At 58.8% G+C, this 14208-nt stretch overlaps 1 protein-coding gene across 1 annotated transcript in view; it reads left to right on the top strand.

Moving 5' to 3' along the window:
- Nucleotides 1-2502: 2502 nt before the first annotated feature.
- The window catches only part of SDC3 (syndecan 3), a 41741-nt gene continuing 30035 nt past the window's right edge, over nucleotides 2503-14208 (top strand). The window contains exons 1-3 of the mRNA XM_069573785.1: nucleotides 2503-2592; nucleotides 4741-4826; nucleotides 5455-5875. Coding sequence (XP_069429886.1) covers nucleotides 2503-2592; nucleotides 4741-4826; nucleotides 5455-5875 — 597 coding nt within the window. The remainder of the gene's footprint in view (nucleotides 2593-4740; nucleotides 4827-5454; nucleotides 5876-14208) is intronic.

Below are 14208 nucleotides of genomic sequence, written 5' to 3' on the forward strand. Positions count from 1 at the left end.
AGTGCGACCACTTCAGAGCACCCACTCTCAGAGGTGGGCCCACCATGGTTCAGTGGAGGTGCCACCACCATGAAGCCTTCCTATATTCCCCCCAGGATACCGAGCCCTCAGAGCGGGGTTAACCCTTCCCTGCCCAGGCTCCTCTGCTGACTGCTGGACTCAGTTGAGGGTACCTGGCTGGGCTGTGGGCTTCTGTTCAGACGAATGTAAAACACGTGAAGCTTAAGCTTTGGGGACCCTCACCGGCACAACCCCCTTCCAAAGCCAGTCCCTAATCTTGTATTCATGATCCCCTCAAACTGTATAAACTTGGGTCCCACAGAGTTGGGTCCACCCCCGTTTTCATCCCCACCCACCTTGAGGTCAGAGCCTCTCTCCTGGAACAGTTGTTGTTTTAGGCAATTTCTCCTCCCCTTCCACCTCCCCCTGGGCCCCGGTTGGTCTGGCACCTGGGCCAGATGGACCCAGAAACAAGGTTTCCGCATCCACCTGCCCCACTTGGGGTCTCTGTGACCTCTGCTCTCCCCTCTCGGGTGACCAGGCTAGGCCTGCTCTCTGGCTCCCAGGTCACTCATCTGAAACAGAATTGGACTTCCTCTCTACCCCTCTTCTCTCCTCCGCCTCCATACCTGCCCGAGGGGCCTCCCAAGAACCCTGTGGGTCCTTGGTTTGCAACCCCCGAGCTCACAGACCTAGGAGAGGCCTGGGTTCGAATCCTAGCCCCATGCCTGGCAGCTGTGTGCCCAGGGGCATCACCCACTCTTCATCTTGAGGAGAAGTGCCTTCAAGTCCCTGGCACACGGTGGGCTCAGGAAAGGCCCGAGGATGGCCTTCTGAGACCCTCACACAGGCAGGCCCCTTGGCGGGCAGGGGGCTCCCCCTAGATGGGGGCCAAGCCCTCCCGCTCCCACCCAGGCCCTGCAGACTCTCTCCCAGCAGCCACTCAGCTTATCCCGTGACTTTTCTACTTGCTGGATCAGCAGACAGACAGCCCGAGCCTTCCCAAGTTCTCTCTGTGGGCTCCACCCGGAGCCTTCTTGCCAGAACCTTCTTTCACTTCCTGATTTTGGGGTCAATGACATGTCAGGACTTCTGTCATTTGGGCTTTTCTCAGAAGCAAATCTGGGCTCTGGCTCCATCGTGAGTCTTGGGCAAGATGGGAAGTTATGATGGGAGAAGGTAGGTGCGGAGCGGCAGGGGGAGTCAGGGGAAGCCGAGGCAAGGCAAAGACTGCTTTTCCCACACCTGTGACTGCCTTGAGTTGGAGGGCTGGTGAGAATCATAAAGTCCCCCGTGTGGCCACAGGGAAGAGCACAGCGGACCCCTGTCAGCCCCCTAACTTCCTGGCTGTGCAACCCCGGGCCAGCCACCTAAGCCTCTCAGGGCCCCAGTTTCCCCAGCTGGAAACTGGTGACCAAGGAAGGCGCAAACCCATGCATCCCGCTCCTCGCGTGCCAGGCGTCACTGCTAGACTCCTCTGGGCAACGACGCTAGGAGGCAAGTGTGTTTGTGGTACACGAATCCTGGGCTGCAAGAGGAGTAGGGAGGGCGCCGCTGGCAGGTGCCCTGGATGGTGTTTGGCGAAGGGCAAGCCCTCAGGAGGTCCTGGCTCTCATCATCTCACGGCAATGTGAGTTCCAAAAAGCTGGTCTGTTTAGCCAAACCTCTGGGAGCAGGTGGAGTCAGGCAACGATTGCGGAGCAGCTCCTGTGTTCCAGGCCTGGAAATGCCGCACAGGCCTGGAGCTCAGAGATTCCGGCGGAGGCCTCCACTTCCCTTTTGCTGCCTTGCTGGAGCCAGGCGGCCTGGCTAGGGCAAAGAAAGGCCTGCATGGGGTGGGTGGTGAGGCCTGGCGTTCTGCGCGCCTGTAGCCGGGTCGTCTGGTCTCCAGGCTCCTCTGAGTGCATCCACAACTTGGTTGTGTCCATGTGACGGTGCGAATCGCCTCACCGCCTCTTAACCTCCCTCATCAAATGCCTCCCTTGACAGACCTCTGGACCTGCCTTTGCAGTGTTACTGTTGAGAGCAGGGTCAAGAGCTTAGCTCTCCCTCACCAGCTGGGTGACCCTGGACACATCTCCTAACTTCTCTGGGCTGTGGGTCGTCCCTTGTAAAGTGGGGATAAAGCTGCTCTGCAGGCGATGTGCATTTTTAAGCCGCGCCTGGTGTCTAATCAGCTCTGCTCCATTGTCCTTTGGGGGTACTGGGGCCTCCCACTTAGGGTGGGTGGGTGTGGGAGTGGGGCGGGGAGTGACAGAGAGTAGGGACTGAAAGGGCTGGGAGGGCAAGCTTGGGTCTTGTCCAGGGTGCTGGCTTGGGCGTGGGTGGGCTGGGTGGGGGTTAAGCCCCACCTGAGGGAGTCAGGAAGGCTCCCCCGAGGGGCCAAGCGGGCCACAGGAGTTCTGCTGTCCGAGTGGGGCGGAGCAGATGCCTGTGTGGATGGTGATCGCAGGTAAGGGAGACCCTGAGAAGCTGGGGTGCGGCTCCAGTGCACAGGTAGCCATGGGGAGGGGGGTGCTGACCGCATGGAACGTCAGGCGCTGGAACGCTGTGTGTGCAGCTGTGAACACCAAGGAGAGCGAGGCTGGGGAGGTGGGAGGGGTTAGGGGCTGAATGAGACCTTCGGGGCTCAGACACGGCTCAGCTTGGGCTGGGACCAGTATCTCTTGAGGTGCGGCAGGGGGCGCTCTGGGCCTGCCCAGGCCAAAGAGCCTGCCCCCTCCCTGGGGCGTCAGGGAAGAGGGCCACAGCTTCCAGAAGTCTCAGAACTGGCAGGGACCTCTAAAGGTGGGCCATGCCCATTCTGTGCATGGGGACTGTCTTAATGGCCTCCCTGATGGCTAGTTTTCTGAGCCTCGTCTACTTGCTTAGAGTGCTCACTACTTCTCAGAGTAGCCAGTGCCATCTGTGGCCAGTTCCAGCTGTTCCAAAGTCCCTCCTTATACAGAGCGGATATCTGGCGTCTCAAACGCCCTACCCTGACCCTGTTGGCTCCAAGTCTGCCCTTTGGGGGCTTCTCAGACCCAGTCTGTTCCCTGGGCCTGTGGCAGCTCCTCTGGGAAGTAACTATCCTTGTATCTGGGTCCCTTACTTAATAAGCATCATTTCAGCCACCCTGTTGGCTCAGATGGTAAAGAATCCATCTGCAATGCAGGAGACCAGGGTTTGATCATGGGGTCAGGAAGGTCCCCTGGAGAAGGGAATGGCTATCCACTCCAGTATTCTTGCCTGGAGAATTCCATGGACAGAGGAGCCTGGTGGGCTACAGTCCATAGGATCGCAAAGAGTTGGACATGATTGAGCCACCTTTATTGAACCCCCAGTTCAACGGCCAGAATAGCTCCTTTAATCTTTACAGCCTGGCATGCGGCCCTGGGCCTGGCACACACGGCACCCACTTTATCTTTGGATGATGAATGAGTGAGTGACCACGTGGTCGTGTTTTCCACATTACAGTTGGGAAACTGAGGCTTAGAGGGGTAAACTCACTCATCCAGAGTCACCCAGCTCACAGCTGACAGAATGGAGGTCTGAACCCAAGTGTTTGCCCAGTTGAGTCGGAGCTCTTTAACTCCAGGCAGTGCTGCCTCAACTGGAACCAGCTCCCCCTCTACTGGGCCCCGTCAGCCCCTCTCCAGCCATCTTCCCAAGGGGCCTATGGTCAGAGTTCCTAGAGGTTTGGCAATGGGATTCCCAGAGGCTGGGAGCTCAGAAGTCCTAGGGATTTTTGAATCTCAGAGTGTTGAAGTTGCCCTGACTTCCTCTTCAGATCTCTGTCCAAGGGCATCTGGATGAGGCTCTCGTGAGCTCCCTTGCAGGGAACGCCTAATGAAGCTCCACTTGATACTGAACTGACCTTTGTCCTTTGACCCTCCTCTCAAGCCCCTAGAAGGACCAGTCCAGATTCATCCCACACCCCAAACCATGGCTGGTGCCAGGGTCTGTTCCTCAGGTCCACACCCGGCACTCTCCCCTACTGGCTCCATCAGTCCTGGTTTCAGTTTCCTGTTCCTTGGGGGGAACTGTTCCAGTTTCAGCTCAATGATTTCCCCTTTGTTGACGGCAGGCCCTGCACTGGGTCTGGGGAAAGGGAGGCTGGGAGCAGAGACTTTCAGCCGGCCAGGGCCAGCAAATAATCTTCTCTCTCCAGGCCTCGGTTTCCCATCTAGGAAGTGGAGATATTGACAGCACCTACTTTATGGGGTCACTCATGTTAAGTACTTGGCATGGACCAGGGGCTTCAGTTCAGTTCAGTCGCTCAGTCGTGTCTGACTCTTTGCAACCCCATGAATTGCAGCACGCCAGGCCTCCCTGTCCATCACCAACTCCCGGAATTCACTCAAACTCATGTCCATCGAGTCGGTGATGCCATCCAGCCATCTCATCCATCATCTCATACATCTTCTCCTCCTGCCCCCAATCCCTCCCAGCATCAGAGTCTTTTCCAATGAGTCAACTCTTCGCATGAGGTGGCCAAAGTACTGGAGCTTCAGCTTTAGCATCATTCCTTCCAAAGAAATCCCAGGGCTGATCTCCTTCAGAATGGGCTGGCTGGATCTCCTTGCAGCCCAAGGGCTCCAGTCTCGTATTGGCCACCTACCCACCTGGGGAGTTCCTATTGCAGTATCCTATCATTTTGCATATCTATACCCTTCTTCCTCCAAAACAGGTGGATGGGAGTGAGCGGAAAACACATTCACTGATCCAACCAATCGGCACTGAACCGCTGTTCTGCACCAGAGCAGTGCTGGGGACAGAGCAGTGAGCAAGACGACCAAGCCACTGCCCTCCTGGGACTCTGGTGTGGTGGTGGGAGACGCCAGAGGGTAAGCGAAGTGCCTCATATGTCAGGCGGAGATAAAAGCCACAGAGGAACCCACGATGAGCACCCAAGGGAAAATGACCACAGCTCGGGACACCCCCCCATCTGGGACATACTTTTCACACCACCTGCCCTGGGAGCAGAAGGGTCTGCAGCCTACAGTGAAGAATCCGAGTCTGGGAGAGTGGGCAGCGCCTGCCTGGGGTCACATAGCTGCGCGGGAAGAAGCACCTGGCCAGGCCTGTCCAACCAGTGACCTGCTGGCGCAGAGGGGAGACTGAGGCCTGCTCTGCGGTCCCGCTGCCCACCCGTGTCCTGGAGACATCAAAGCCCAATGAACCCGGATGACCCGTGGCCCCCTCTTGTGGATCGGCTAGAGGGGCTGATGGGTCCTGGGAGAGTCAGTGAACCCTTAGCGGGAGGGTACCCACGGCCAAGCAGATGAGACCCATCTGCACCGACTCTGACGAGCCAGGTCGTACCCCGCACCTCCACGCGGGGTCCTTCCCCCTCCAAGCCCCGCGACGGCCGGGGGCGGCGCGCGCTGCGGGTCCCGGTCCCCAGAGCGAGGTTCAGTGAGGCCGGCGACCGGTCCCCGCTCGCGCGATTTCCTCGGCACCCGGATCCCGCAGCGGGCGGGTGCGTGCGGAGCGCGGGGCGCGCAGGGACCCCGGCGGCGGGCGGGGGGGCGCTCAGCGCCGGCCCCGCCCCTCCGCGCCCCGCCCCCCGCGCTGGGGGCGGCCCGGCGGCAGCGCACGCTTCCTGCGGGCGCGGCGGCCGTGGGCGCGGAGCTGCCGGGCGGAGCCGGGCCGCCGAGCCGGAGCCCCGACCGAGAGCGCGCCGGGCCAGCCGCCGGGCCGCGCCGCCGCCGCCGCCTCGGGAACAAAAGCGCCCGCCGCCGCCGCCGCCGCCGCCATGAAGCCGGGGCCGCCGCACCGCGCCGGGGCCGCCCACGGGGCTGGCGCCGGAGCCGGGGCCGCGGCCGGGCCCGGGGCCCGCGGGCTGCTCCTGCCTCCGCTGCTGCTGCTGCTGCTGGCGGGGCGCGCCGCGGGGGTGAGTGCCTCCCGTTCCCGCGCCCCGCGCCGGCCTGCGGGGAGCCCGCGCCTGGCCGCCCGTGCCTCCCGGGGGCTAGTTTTCCCGCCGGCGGGGGGACCCTTCCCCGAGGGCGGCCTGGGGTCCCGGCGGGGGTCCGGGCGCGGGGCCGCGCTGGGCGTGTCTCGGGTCTGAGCGGACGTGGCTTGGTGCTTCGTGGGTGTGCCCAGACCGCGGCCACTTTTAGGGAATGGGGTCGCCTCCTCCTGCGGGGGGGGAAGGGTGTGCTTTCGGTTCTTCCCTCCGAGGGTCGTTGCAGGAGGGCCGGGGGCGGTGTGTGGGGGGGCGGGCGGCCCGGGGAGGGGGAGGGGAGGAGGGTGACTTGTGTGAAGGTGACCTGAGGGGGTGGGTGAGGGTGACCGCGTGTGTGGCCAGCTCCGTGGAGGGTGCTGGGACCCGTGGGGTGTGCACGCGTGAAGGATGAGGCGTGAGGACCAGCCCGTCCCTGTGGATGGGGGCCCCGTGCCCTACCTGCGTGTGGTCGTGTCAGGGTGACCCATTGTGTCTGTGTGCACCCGGGGCCGGGCTGGAGACCGTTGGCCATGCTGAGTGTGCTTGCAGGGGGTGACTGTGTTGGGGGGAGGCCTCTGTGGTGTGTGTGTGTGTGTGTGTGCAAGCGTGTGCAGGCAGGTGTATGGTTGACCCGGTGCATGGAGCACGCACCTCTCCAGGGTCGTGCCTGTGCTGGTAGCCGTTAGTATACATGTATGACCTGACCCCTCAGTGTCTCTTTGACCGCAGCAGGCTCAGTTCTGGCTCCATCAGGGGCAGCAGGAAGAAAGGCCACCTCCTCCTCCTTGCGGGACCCAGGTCCCAAGTGAGTTACCCATTGGCACGTGTCTGGAGCCTGCCCTGGCCATGAACTGGGGAGACTTCTAGTTCCCTTGGTTGGTTCTAGGAGTTATGCCTGGCACCCACCATTCCCCAGGGTGAGAGGAACCCAGGCCTCTCAGGCAACCCCCCAGGTGCCTACTCTGCCCCTGCAAGTCTCTTTGGGCCTCAGTTGGCCAGTCTGTGAAATGGGAGGAGGATGGGCAGGGGCTTTTTGGACAGACATGCTAGTCCTCAGTCCTCCCCATCTGTCTGAGGGCTTTGAGCTGGGTGGGCTGGGGTGGGGAAGTGTTGAATGCCAGGCTGAGTACTGGGGCTTGTGGGCTGGGTGCCTCATCCCCAAGTCTCCCCCAGATGGAGTGAGGAAAAGAGGTCCCTGGGAAGGACAGAGATCCAACCCATCCTGGTAACTGGGTCCCTTTCTCAGCTACACTTCTGGAAGACCATCTTAGGAATCAGAGACTTGAAAATCACACAGCCTTGGGTTCCAATCCTGCTCTCACCCCTGATTCTAGTGTGACCTTGGACAACTCGTCTCACCTGTCTGAGCTTCCATTTTTCCCCTCTGCAGAATGGGGCTAATAATACCCTCCTGAGAGATTAAATGAGATGCCGTGTGTGCTGGCCCACAGGAGGAGCTCGGTGAATGCTTGATGTCTAGATGAATGAAAAGGGGTGCCGACGCCATGCTTTAGACTCGGCAGCCCAGCGGGAACCCTGAGCTGAGTGAGCCCTGGGCAGCTCACGCCCCTCGTAGAACTTTTCCTCATCCGTAAAACCAGGCTCATGGTCTGTGCGCCACGAGGCGGTGGAAGGAATGAAGTGAGCACACCGTGAAGTGAAAGGTCTCTGTGAGGCAGGTCTGAGGGCCAGGTGGAGTGGGTGTGGCTTCGACCCAGCGCTGGGTGGCAGATAAAGCCAACCCCCAGGGTCACGGGTCTGGAGGCTCAGATGGAGGCACTGGATGTGGAGGAGAGGAGGGGCAGGGCTCCAGATGAGGTGGCGGAGGGGGGTCCCCGTCTTCTCCAGGCTTCACACCTTTCCAGGAGGAGGGACATCGACTCATCTGACCTGGGAGCCAAAGGGTTAATGGGTGGTGCCCAGGGGCCAAGGGCTTGGCACCAGAAGAAGAGGATGATGCCTGCATCAGGAGGGACTGAAGTTAGATCAGAAGAGCCCCAATCAGGATGGCTTCAGGAGTGGCCTCCGTGGTGGGGACCCCCAAGGGCATCACTGGGATGGGCAGTGGCTGACTCAGGGCAGGGGAAGGACTCAGGAAGGGTGATACCAAGGTGCTCACCAGCTTGAAAGGGCGCTTGTGTGTGTGTGTGTATGTACGGGGCAGCTTCTAGGATGGCCTCAGTAGGGGTAACAGGTCTCATTCATGCTGCACGTGGTGAGTTGGGGAGTGTCTCTGAGAAGCCAGCTGTCTATGACTCTGAGGGACGTCTGCCTTCGGGGTCACTTCGGTTGTTGTATTATACTTAAGTCTACCCAGAAAGACCTAGAATGTGGACATCCTGGAAATTTTAGCTTTAAATTGCGTTCTTTGGATGATCAGGGCTGAAAGGGACTTAGATAATCACTTAGTCTTGTGTGAATTCCCAGTGGCGGGAGTTCATGGCTTTGTGATCTTGAGAAAGCGATTTAACCTCTCTGCGCTTTCATTTCCACCTGTGAAAACTGGAAGGATAGGAGAACAAATGGGGTTAATATGTAAAGCTCTTAGCGTGGTGCCTGGCACATAGTAAACCCTCGGCAAATGGTCTTTTCTTGTTCTTTGACAAGCTTGTCATTCTGTGATTGGGGGCTGGTAGGTGTGGGAAGTGGAAGGGTGGGGACATGGGAAGAGGAGACCACTCAGGGAATTCTTTTATTTGTTTATTTTTGGCTGCACTGGGTTTTCATTGCTTCATGCAGGCTCTCTCTAGTTACAGCGAGCAGGGGCTACCCTCTCGTTGTGCGTGGACTTATTATTGCCATGGCTTCTCTTGTTGTGGAACATAGGCCTTGGGGTGCATGGGCTTAGTTGCCTAGCGGCATGTGGGATCTTCCTGGGTCAGGGATGGAACCTGTACCCCCTGCCTTGGCAGGTGGGTTCTTAACCTTGGACCACCAGGGAAGTGCCCGCGGAATTCTTTTGAAGCCCCCAGCCCTGGTGGTTCCTGCTCACTCCCCACCCCCATGATATCAAGCATCCAGGAGCTCCCTACTCCGCTCCCCCTAGCTGCTCTGGTTGGCTGTGAACACTGAGTTGCAGGGCGAGATTGTCCTCACTGTAAAACTTAAATGATGGGGGACCCCTGGGTGGTTCCAGGTCAGGCCCTGACAACAGGGATACCTAGGGATCCATAGTTGTTGGCACCCGAGGTGGCAGGGACTCGGGGACAGAGGCTTTGAGTAAGGGCTCTCTCCTTTTCCACATTCTTGTCTGTCAAATAGGGACCGTGACAGTGCCAGCCTCACAGGGGTGTTGCGACGAGAAGATGAGCTCCTGGGCTAGACCCAGCACAGCCTGCCAGTGCACTCTCAAGACATGGGTCCTTTCTAGGAGGGAGTCGAGGGAGGGCTTCCTGAAGGAGGAGGTTTTAAGCTAAGCTATGTGCCATATGACACTGAGCAAGCTGTAGCCTGCCCTGACCCTCAGCTTTCTCACCTGTCAACTGGGGACCAATATTGATGCACAGAATTGCTACTGGGGGGCGTGGGGGCCTCATATCATTCTCATGGCCGAGTTGGGGTTGGAACTTGGTGTCTTCTGCTCCCTGGGGAGCAGCACAATGTCCCCCAGCTGTGAATTCAGTGTATTTCTTGTTCCCTCATAATAGGGTTTGGCATGGGGTGTTTTTGAAAACAAATGGCTGTCCCATCCCATGGACTGGGGCGTAGGGTCCCGGGAGGGCCAGGGCAGTGCTGGGGCAGGGGCAGCTTTGGACTTGAGACCTGGAAAATGCCGGGGCAGTGGTGGGTGGGTGAGAGGGTCGTTATGGAGGGGAGAAGGTAGAAACAGAGCTCCCCTCACCCCCCAAGCCACAGGTCCTGCTGAGTGTAGGCCTCCCTCCTGCCCTTCCCTGCGGAGCTGGGACCACCCCCCAGAGCTGCTGAAAGGGAGGGGAAAGGGATGAGTCCTTCCAGAGGGGGCTGCAGTAGGATTCCTTCAGGCTGGAGCAGACGGAGGAAGCTGGGGATGGGAGGTGGTGAGCTGAACAGGGGCCGAGGCCCTGATTTGGGTGGCAGCATCCACACCTCGGAGGGCTTAATCATACAAAGAGCAGCTAATGCTAATGAGCCCTGCCCATTGAGCACTTGGTATGTATTGACTCATTTAATCCTCATGATAATCTTTGGAGGTAGGAGTTGTTAGAACCCCCATTTTACAGATGGGGAAAACTGAGGCACAGAGAGGTTAAGCAGCTTGCTCAATGTCACACAGTTGGAAAGTGGCAGAGCAGGATTGAGCCAGGGCCTGGCAGGCTAATAGAACCGGGCTGCAGTCCTAATTTCAGTCTCTCTTGCCATGTGATCCTGGGCAAGGTTCTTCCCTTTTAGCCGTCCCTACTCCCCAATTACGCCGACATTACCTGCTTCATGAATGCCTGCTCCTTGCCAGGCTCTGGGCCAGGCATGCCCCCTGTCTTTTTTCTTTTAATTCTCGCTGTAGCCTTGGCGGTGGGTGATGCTACATGTGTGGTAGGTGGGGGAGGGCCTGGCTCTGGAGCTCTTGCTCCCCCACCACGTCTCAAGGCTCAGTGATTCGTAAGTGAGCTCTTCTGAGGGTCTTGGGGGATGAATCAAGGGAGAGCTTCATAAACTGCAGGCAGTCAACAAGATGCGGGGGTTGGGGGGAGAGGCTTGTGTCTGAGTCATGTGACATGGCCCAGGAGAGGGGAGTGTTTAGAACCTCAGGGTGAGAAGGGTCTAAAAAGTGAACATGCCCCCTGGACACCCACTGGATGCCCCCAGTGTTGGGGCTGATTCTCTGCACAGATGATCGGGCCTGCCTTTGATCCTCTCTGACTCTTAGAAAGTTGTGTGGAGTCCCGATCTACGTCCCTATCACCCCATCCCTGAATCCTGGCCCTCTTACACCTACGGGTCCCTCTGGCCGGAGTGACGGAGGCTCAGAGAGAGGGAGTGACTTGGAGGCCACACAGCAGTCTGGAGAAGGGTCAGACACTTTCTGGATAGACCATGAGCACCTTGGGGAGGCTCTCTGGCTAGCTTGCTCGTTGCTGCACCCCCACGGCCAGCACTGTGCCTGGCCCAGAATGGACTGACTTGAATGAATGAAGAGTGAATGAGTGAAGGAAGCCAAAACTATGAACTTTGGAGCCCGGACTGGGGCTCTGTGTTGTCTCCTGTGGAGGCGAGTTGGGGTGAAACATTGAAGACAGTGAGGCTGGCAGAGTCCTGCTGGGTCCGAGCGTGTGCCTATGGGCCAGGAGGCGCCAGGGGGCCACAGGGCGGGCGGGGGCCTGTGGTCTGAACACTGAGGCGCGGCCACCACATCTGGGTGGGACAGAGGCCCTGTGGTTCTGGGCTCCAGCCCAGATGCTGGGAGCCCTGTGATTTTGTGTCGGGGATAGGGTGGGGAGGCGGGGTGGCTGGAGCCAGGAGCTGTCACTGGGTCCAGGCCCTTGCTCACCCTGCAACTGCCCCCTGAAGCAGAGAACAGGGTCTGGGCTGGACCACCTGGCGAGTCTTGCTGTCCCCCTAACATTCCACCGCATCCTGGGAACATCAGGCCAGCGCCCGCCCAGTAAACATTTGTTGACTGACACCCCCTCCTCTTGCCTTGGCTCCCAGCCTCCCAAGATTCCAGGAGGCTGGGTCAGCCTCTCTTCCGGCCCCCCTCCTTCCCTCCAGAGCAGTCCCTGGCCAGAGGGGCGTCCGCTCCCCTCCCCCCACTGACCAGGCCTAGTCTCAGCGCCAAACAGGAAGCCGTGATTACAGGGGGAGTCTGAGCAGCAATGGCTGAGGGCCCAGCTGGGGGATGGGGTGAGGGTGGCCCCTGTCAAGTGATCTGGCCCCTTCCCTACCTGGCTGCAGAGACTGGAGGGCGGGGAATGCCTGTGGCAGCCTTTTATACCCAGTGGAGAATGTTCTCCATGCCCCAGCTGCCTGAGGTCTGCCTTCTTCCTATCCCTGGGTCCCCACCTGGGCCTTGAATGATGTCTCTTTTTTTTTGGGGGGGGGCGGTCTCCAAACCTGAGGGTGCAGCTTGAAGTAGTGAAAGAAACAGGGGCCCCAGAGCCCACTGGACCAGGGTTGAGATCCTGCTTCTGCCAATTTCTGGCTGTGTGATCTTGGCAAGTTCACTTAACCTCTCTGAACCTCAGTTGCCGCCTCTTTAAAAGGAGCTAAGAGTACCTGTGCCTCAGAGTTCTTTGAGAAAATACAGATCAATCAAGTGCCTGGTAAGACGTGGACTCCTCCTGCAAAGAGCAGTCTCTTCCACTCACCTGCTTTGGTCTCGCTCTTTTCCTGTGCCTTTCTTGGTCTCACTGAGGAACTGCTTTTGAGGGGGATGGAGATCATGGATGACCCAAAGTAGAGCCCCGGGGGTGGGGTCTGCCCTAGGAAGGAGAACTTGGGCCAGAACTCCCCGTTGCAACAGGCAGGGCTGAGGCCGGATTAGAGGAAGCACTTTCCGCTGCCTCGTGGTACTGAGTTCACCGGGACTTTGGTTCTTTGGAGCTGTTTTTGGCAGCCTGTGGTCCAGTCTGGAGGTAGTAGATCAGACTTGACGACTCTTCAGGCCCTTCCAGTCCTGGAACCCCAGAGAGACCTTGCTATTGGAGGTATTGCCCAGAACAAGCTGACACCGGGCTGTCTCCCTTTCCTACCAGCTGGGGAGCCCCTCAGCTGCGTTGCATTCATCACACACATCCTGGCCCAGAGTCGGTGACTGTTGATGTTTACATAGGACCTCAGGGATGGAAGAGCCCTAAAGAGACGATCCGCCCCGCAGCCTTCCAGGCTCACAGATGGGAGTCCTCAGGCTTGGAGATGGCCTGGGGCCTTGCCCAAGGATTGGGGCTGATCCTCCAGCCTGTGGTCTCCTTGAGCCTTCTGATGCTGGTGGCATTCTACCCTTTAGAAGAAGGCCTGGAGATGTCAAGCCACCGGCCAGGGCTTACATGCCTGGATGCTGGTGAAGCTGGGTGTTTGGTTGCTTTGCAACCTACTCTGGATTCTGTCTGTCCTGTTGCCAACCTGGTCATCACACTTCTTCAGGAGCAAGGTTTTCTGAGATGAGTGATGAGGGTTGGGGGTTTGGGGTGCTGGGGAGAAATCTGAGGGGTGGGAGTTGGGGGTGGGGGATAATACTGATTAGGGCCTATACCCCACTTCTGGGATGGGCCATGGGCTTGCTTCCCTCTGGGGTCAGCCTCAACTCAAGCCCTCCCAGAACTCTGCACCCCCTTGTGCTGCCAGCCAGGCCCTACCCCCCCACTCCCCACCCCCATCCCCCACCCTCCAAGCTCTGCTCACGAGCCCAGACTTTAATAAGGGTAATTTAGAATCAATCACCAGCAGGATCTCAGAAATCTAATTGCAGCAAGCTGATTGCCAATTCGACTGCGGGCACCAGGGGGCTGTGGGTGGCTCATTAGGCCTGTCTTCCCTCCCTGGGCTGGGGTTTGGGGGGCCGTGTGGGGACTGAGCAGGCAAGGCTCCAGGAGAGGTGGGGGTGGCAGTTATATTGGGAGCAGGGGAAAGCTGTTCTTACTTCTTGGGGTGTCTGGCAGAAGCCAGATACTGCCGCCCTCTCCAGGGTCCACGGCTAGAGCAGGCGCCCATGTCTGCCCCACCGTTTGCTCACCCACCATACATCTACTGCGACTTCTCATGGCCAGGCTGCCATTGAGGGTGGGGTGGAGGTGTCCGCTGCTGAGTTTTACCTGGATCCTGCCCTCAAGTTGCTCCGCTGCTGGGGAGCCAGGTACTGTGGTGATAGCGATAGTGGCCAGTCCTTACAGAGCGCATGCGATGGACCAGGCACAGTTCCACGTACCTAACATGCTTTATCTCAGTTCTTACCACGACACTATGCAGTAGGTATTGTTACCCCATTTTACAGATGGTGACACAGAGGCCCAAGAGCTTAGGCAATGTATTTCAGGAGTGTGCTTCCCGAGATGCCCTGTTGTTTGGTAGGGTAGGCCCAGGAGGCTTGGGGCCTGTCTCTTGATGGACTACTCTGTTCATTATGCAAACGTGAATTGAACACTTGCTGTGTGCCTGGCCCTGTGCTGGGGGCTGTGGGTGTGCAGGGGTATCTTGTGTGTGTCCTGCCTCTTGTCAGTGAGCCTTGTTTGGTGGGTTTGTGTCCGTGTGAGGGCAGGCATTGAAGAGAAGCAGGGAGGAGGCCCTGCTTCCCTCCCCGACGGGTTCGAATCCCAGCTCTGCCATAGAAGCTGTGTGAATCTGGGCATGCGACTCCTTGAGTTCGCCTTTTC

Source organism: Ovis canadensis, chromosome 2 (genome assembly GCF_042477335.2).
Source record: "Ovis canadensis isolate MfBH-ARS-UI-01 breed Bighorn chromosome 2, ARS-UI_OviCan_v2, whole genome shotgun sequence".
NCBI lineage: Eukaryota > Metazoa > Chordata > Mammalia > Artiodactyla > Bovidae > Ovis > Ovis canadensis.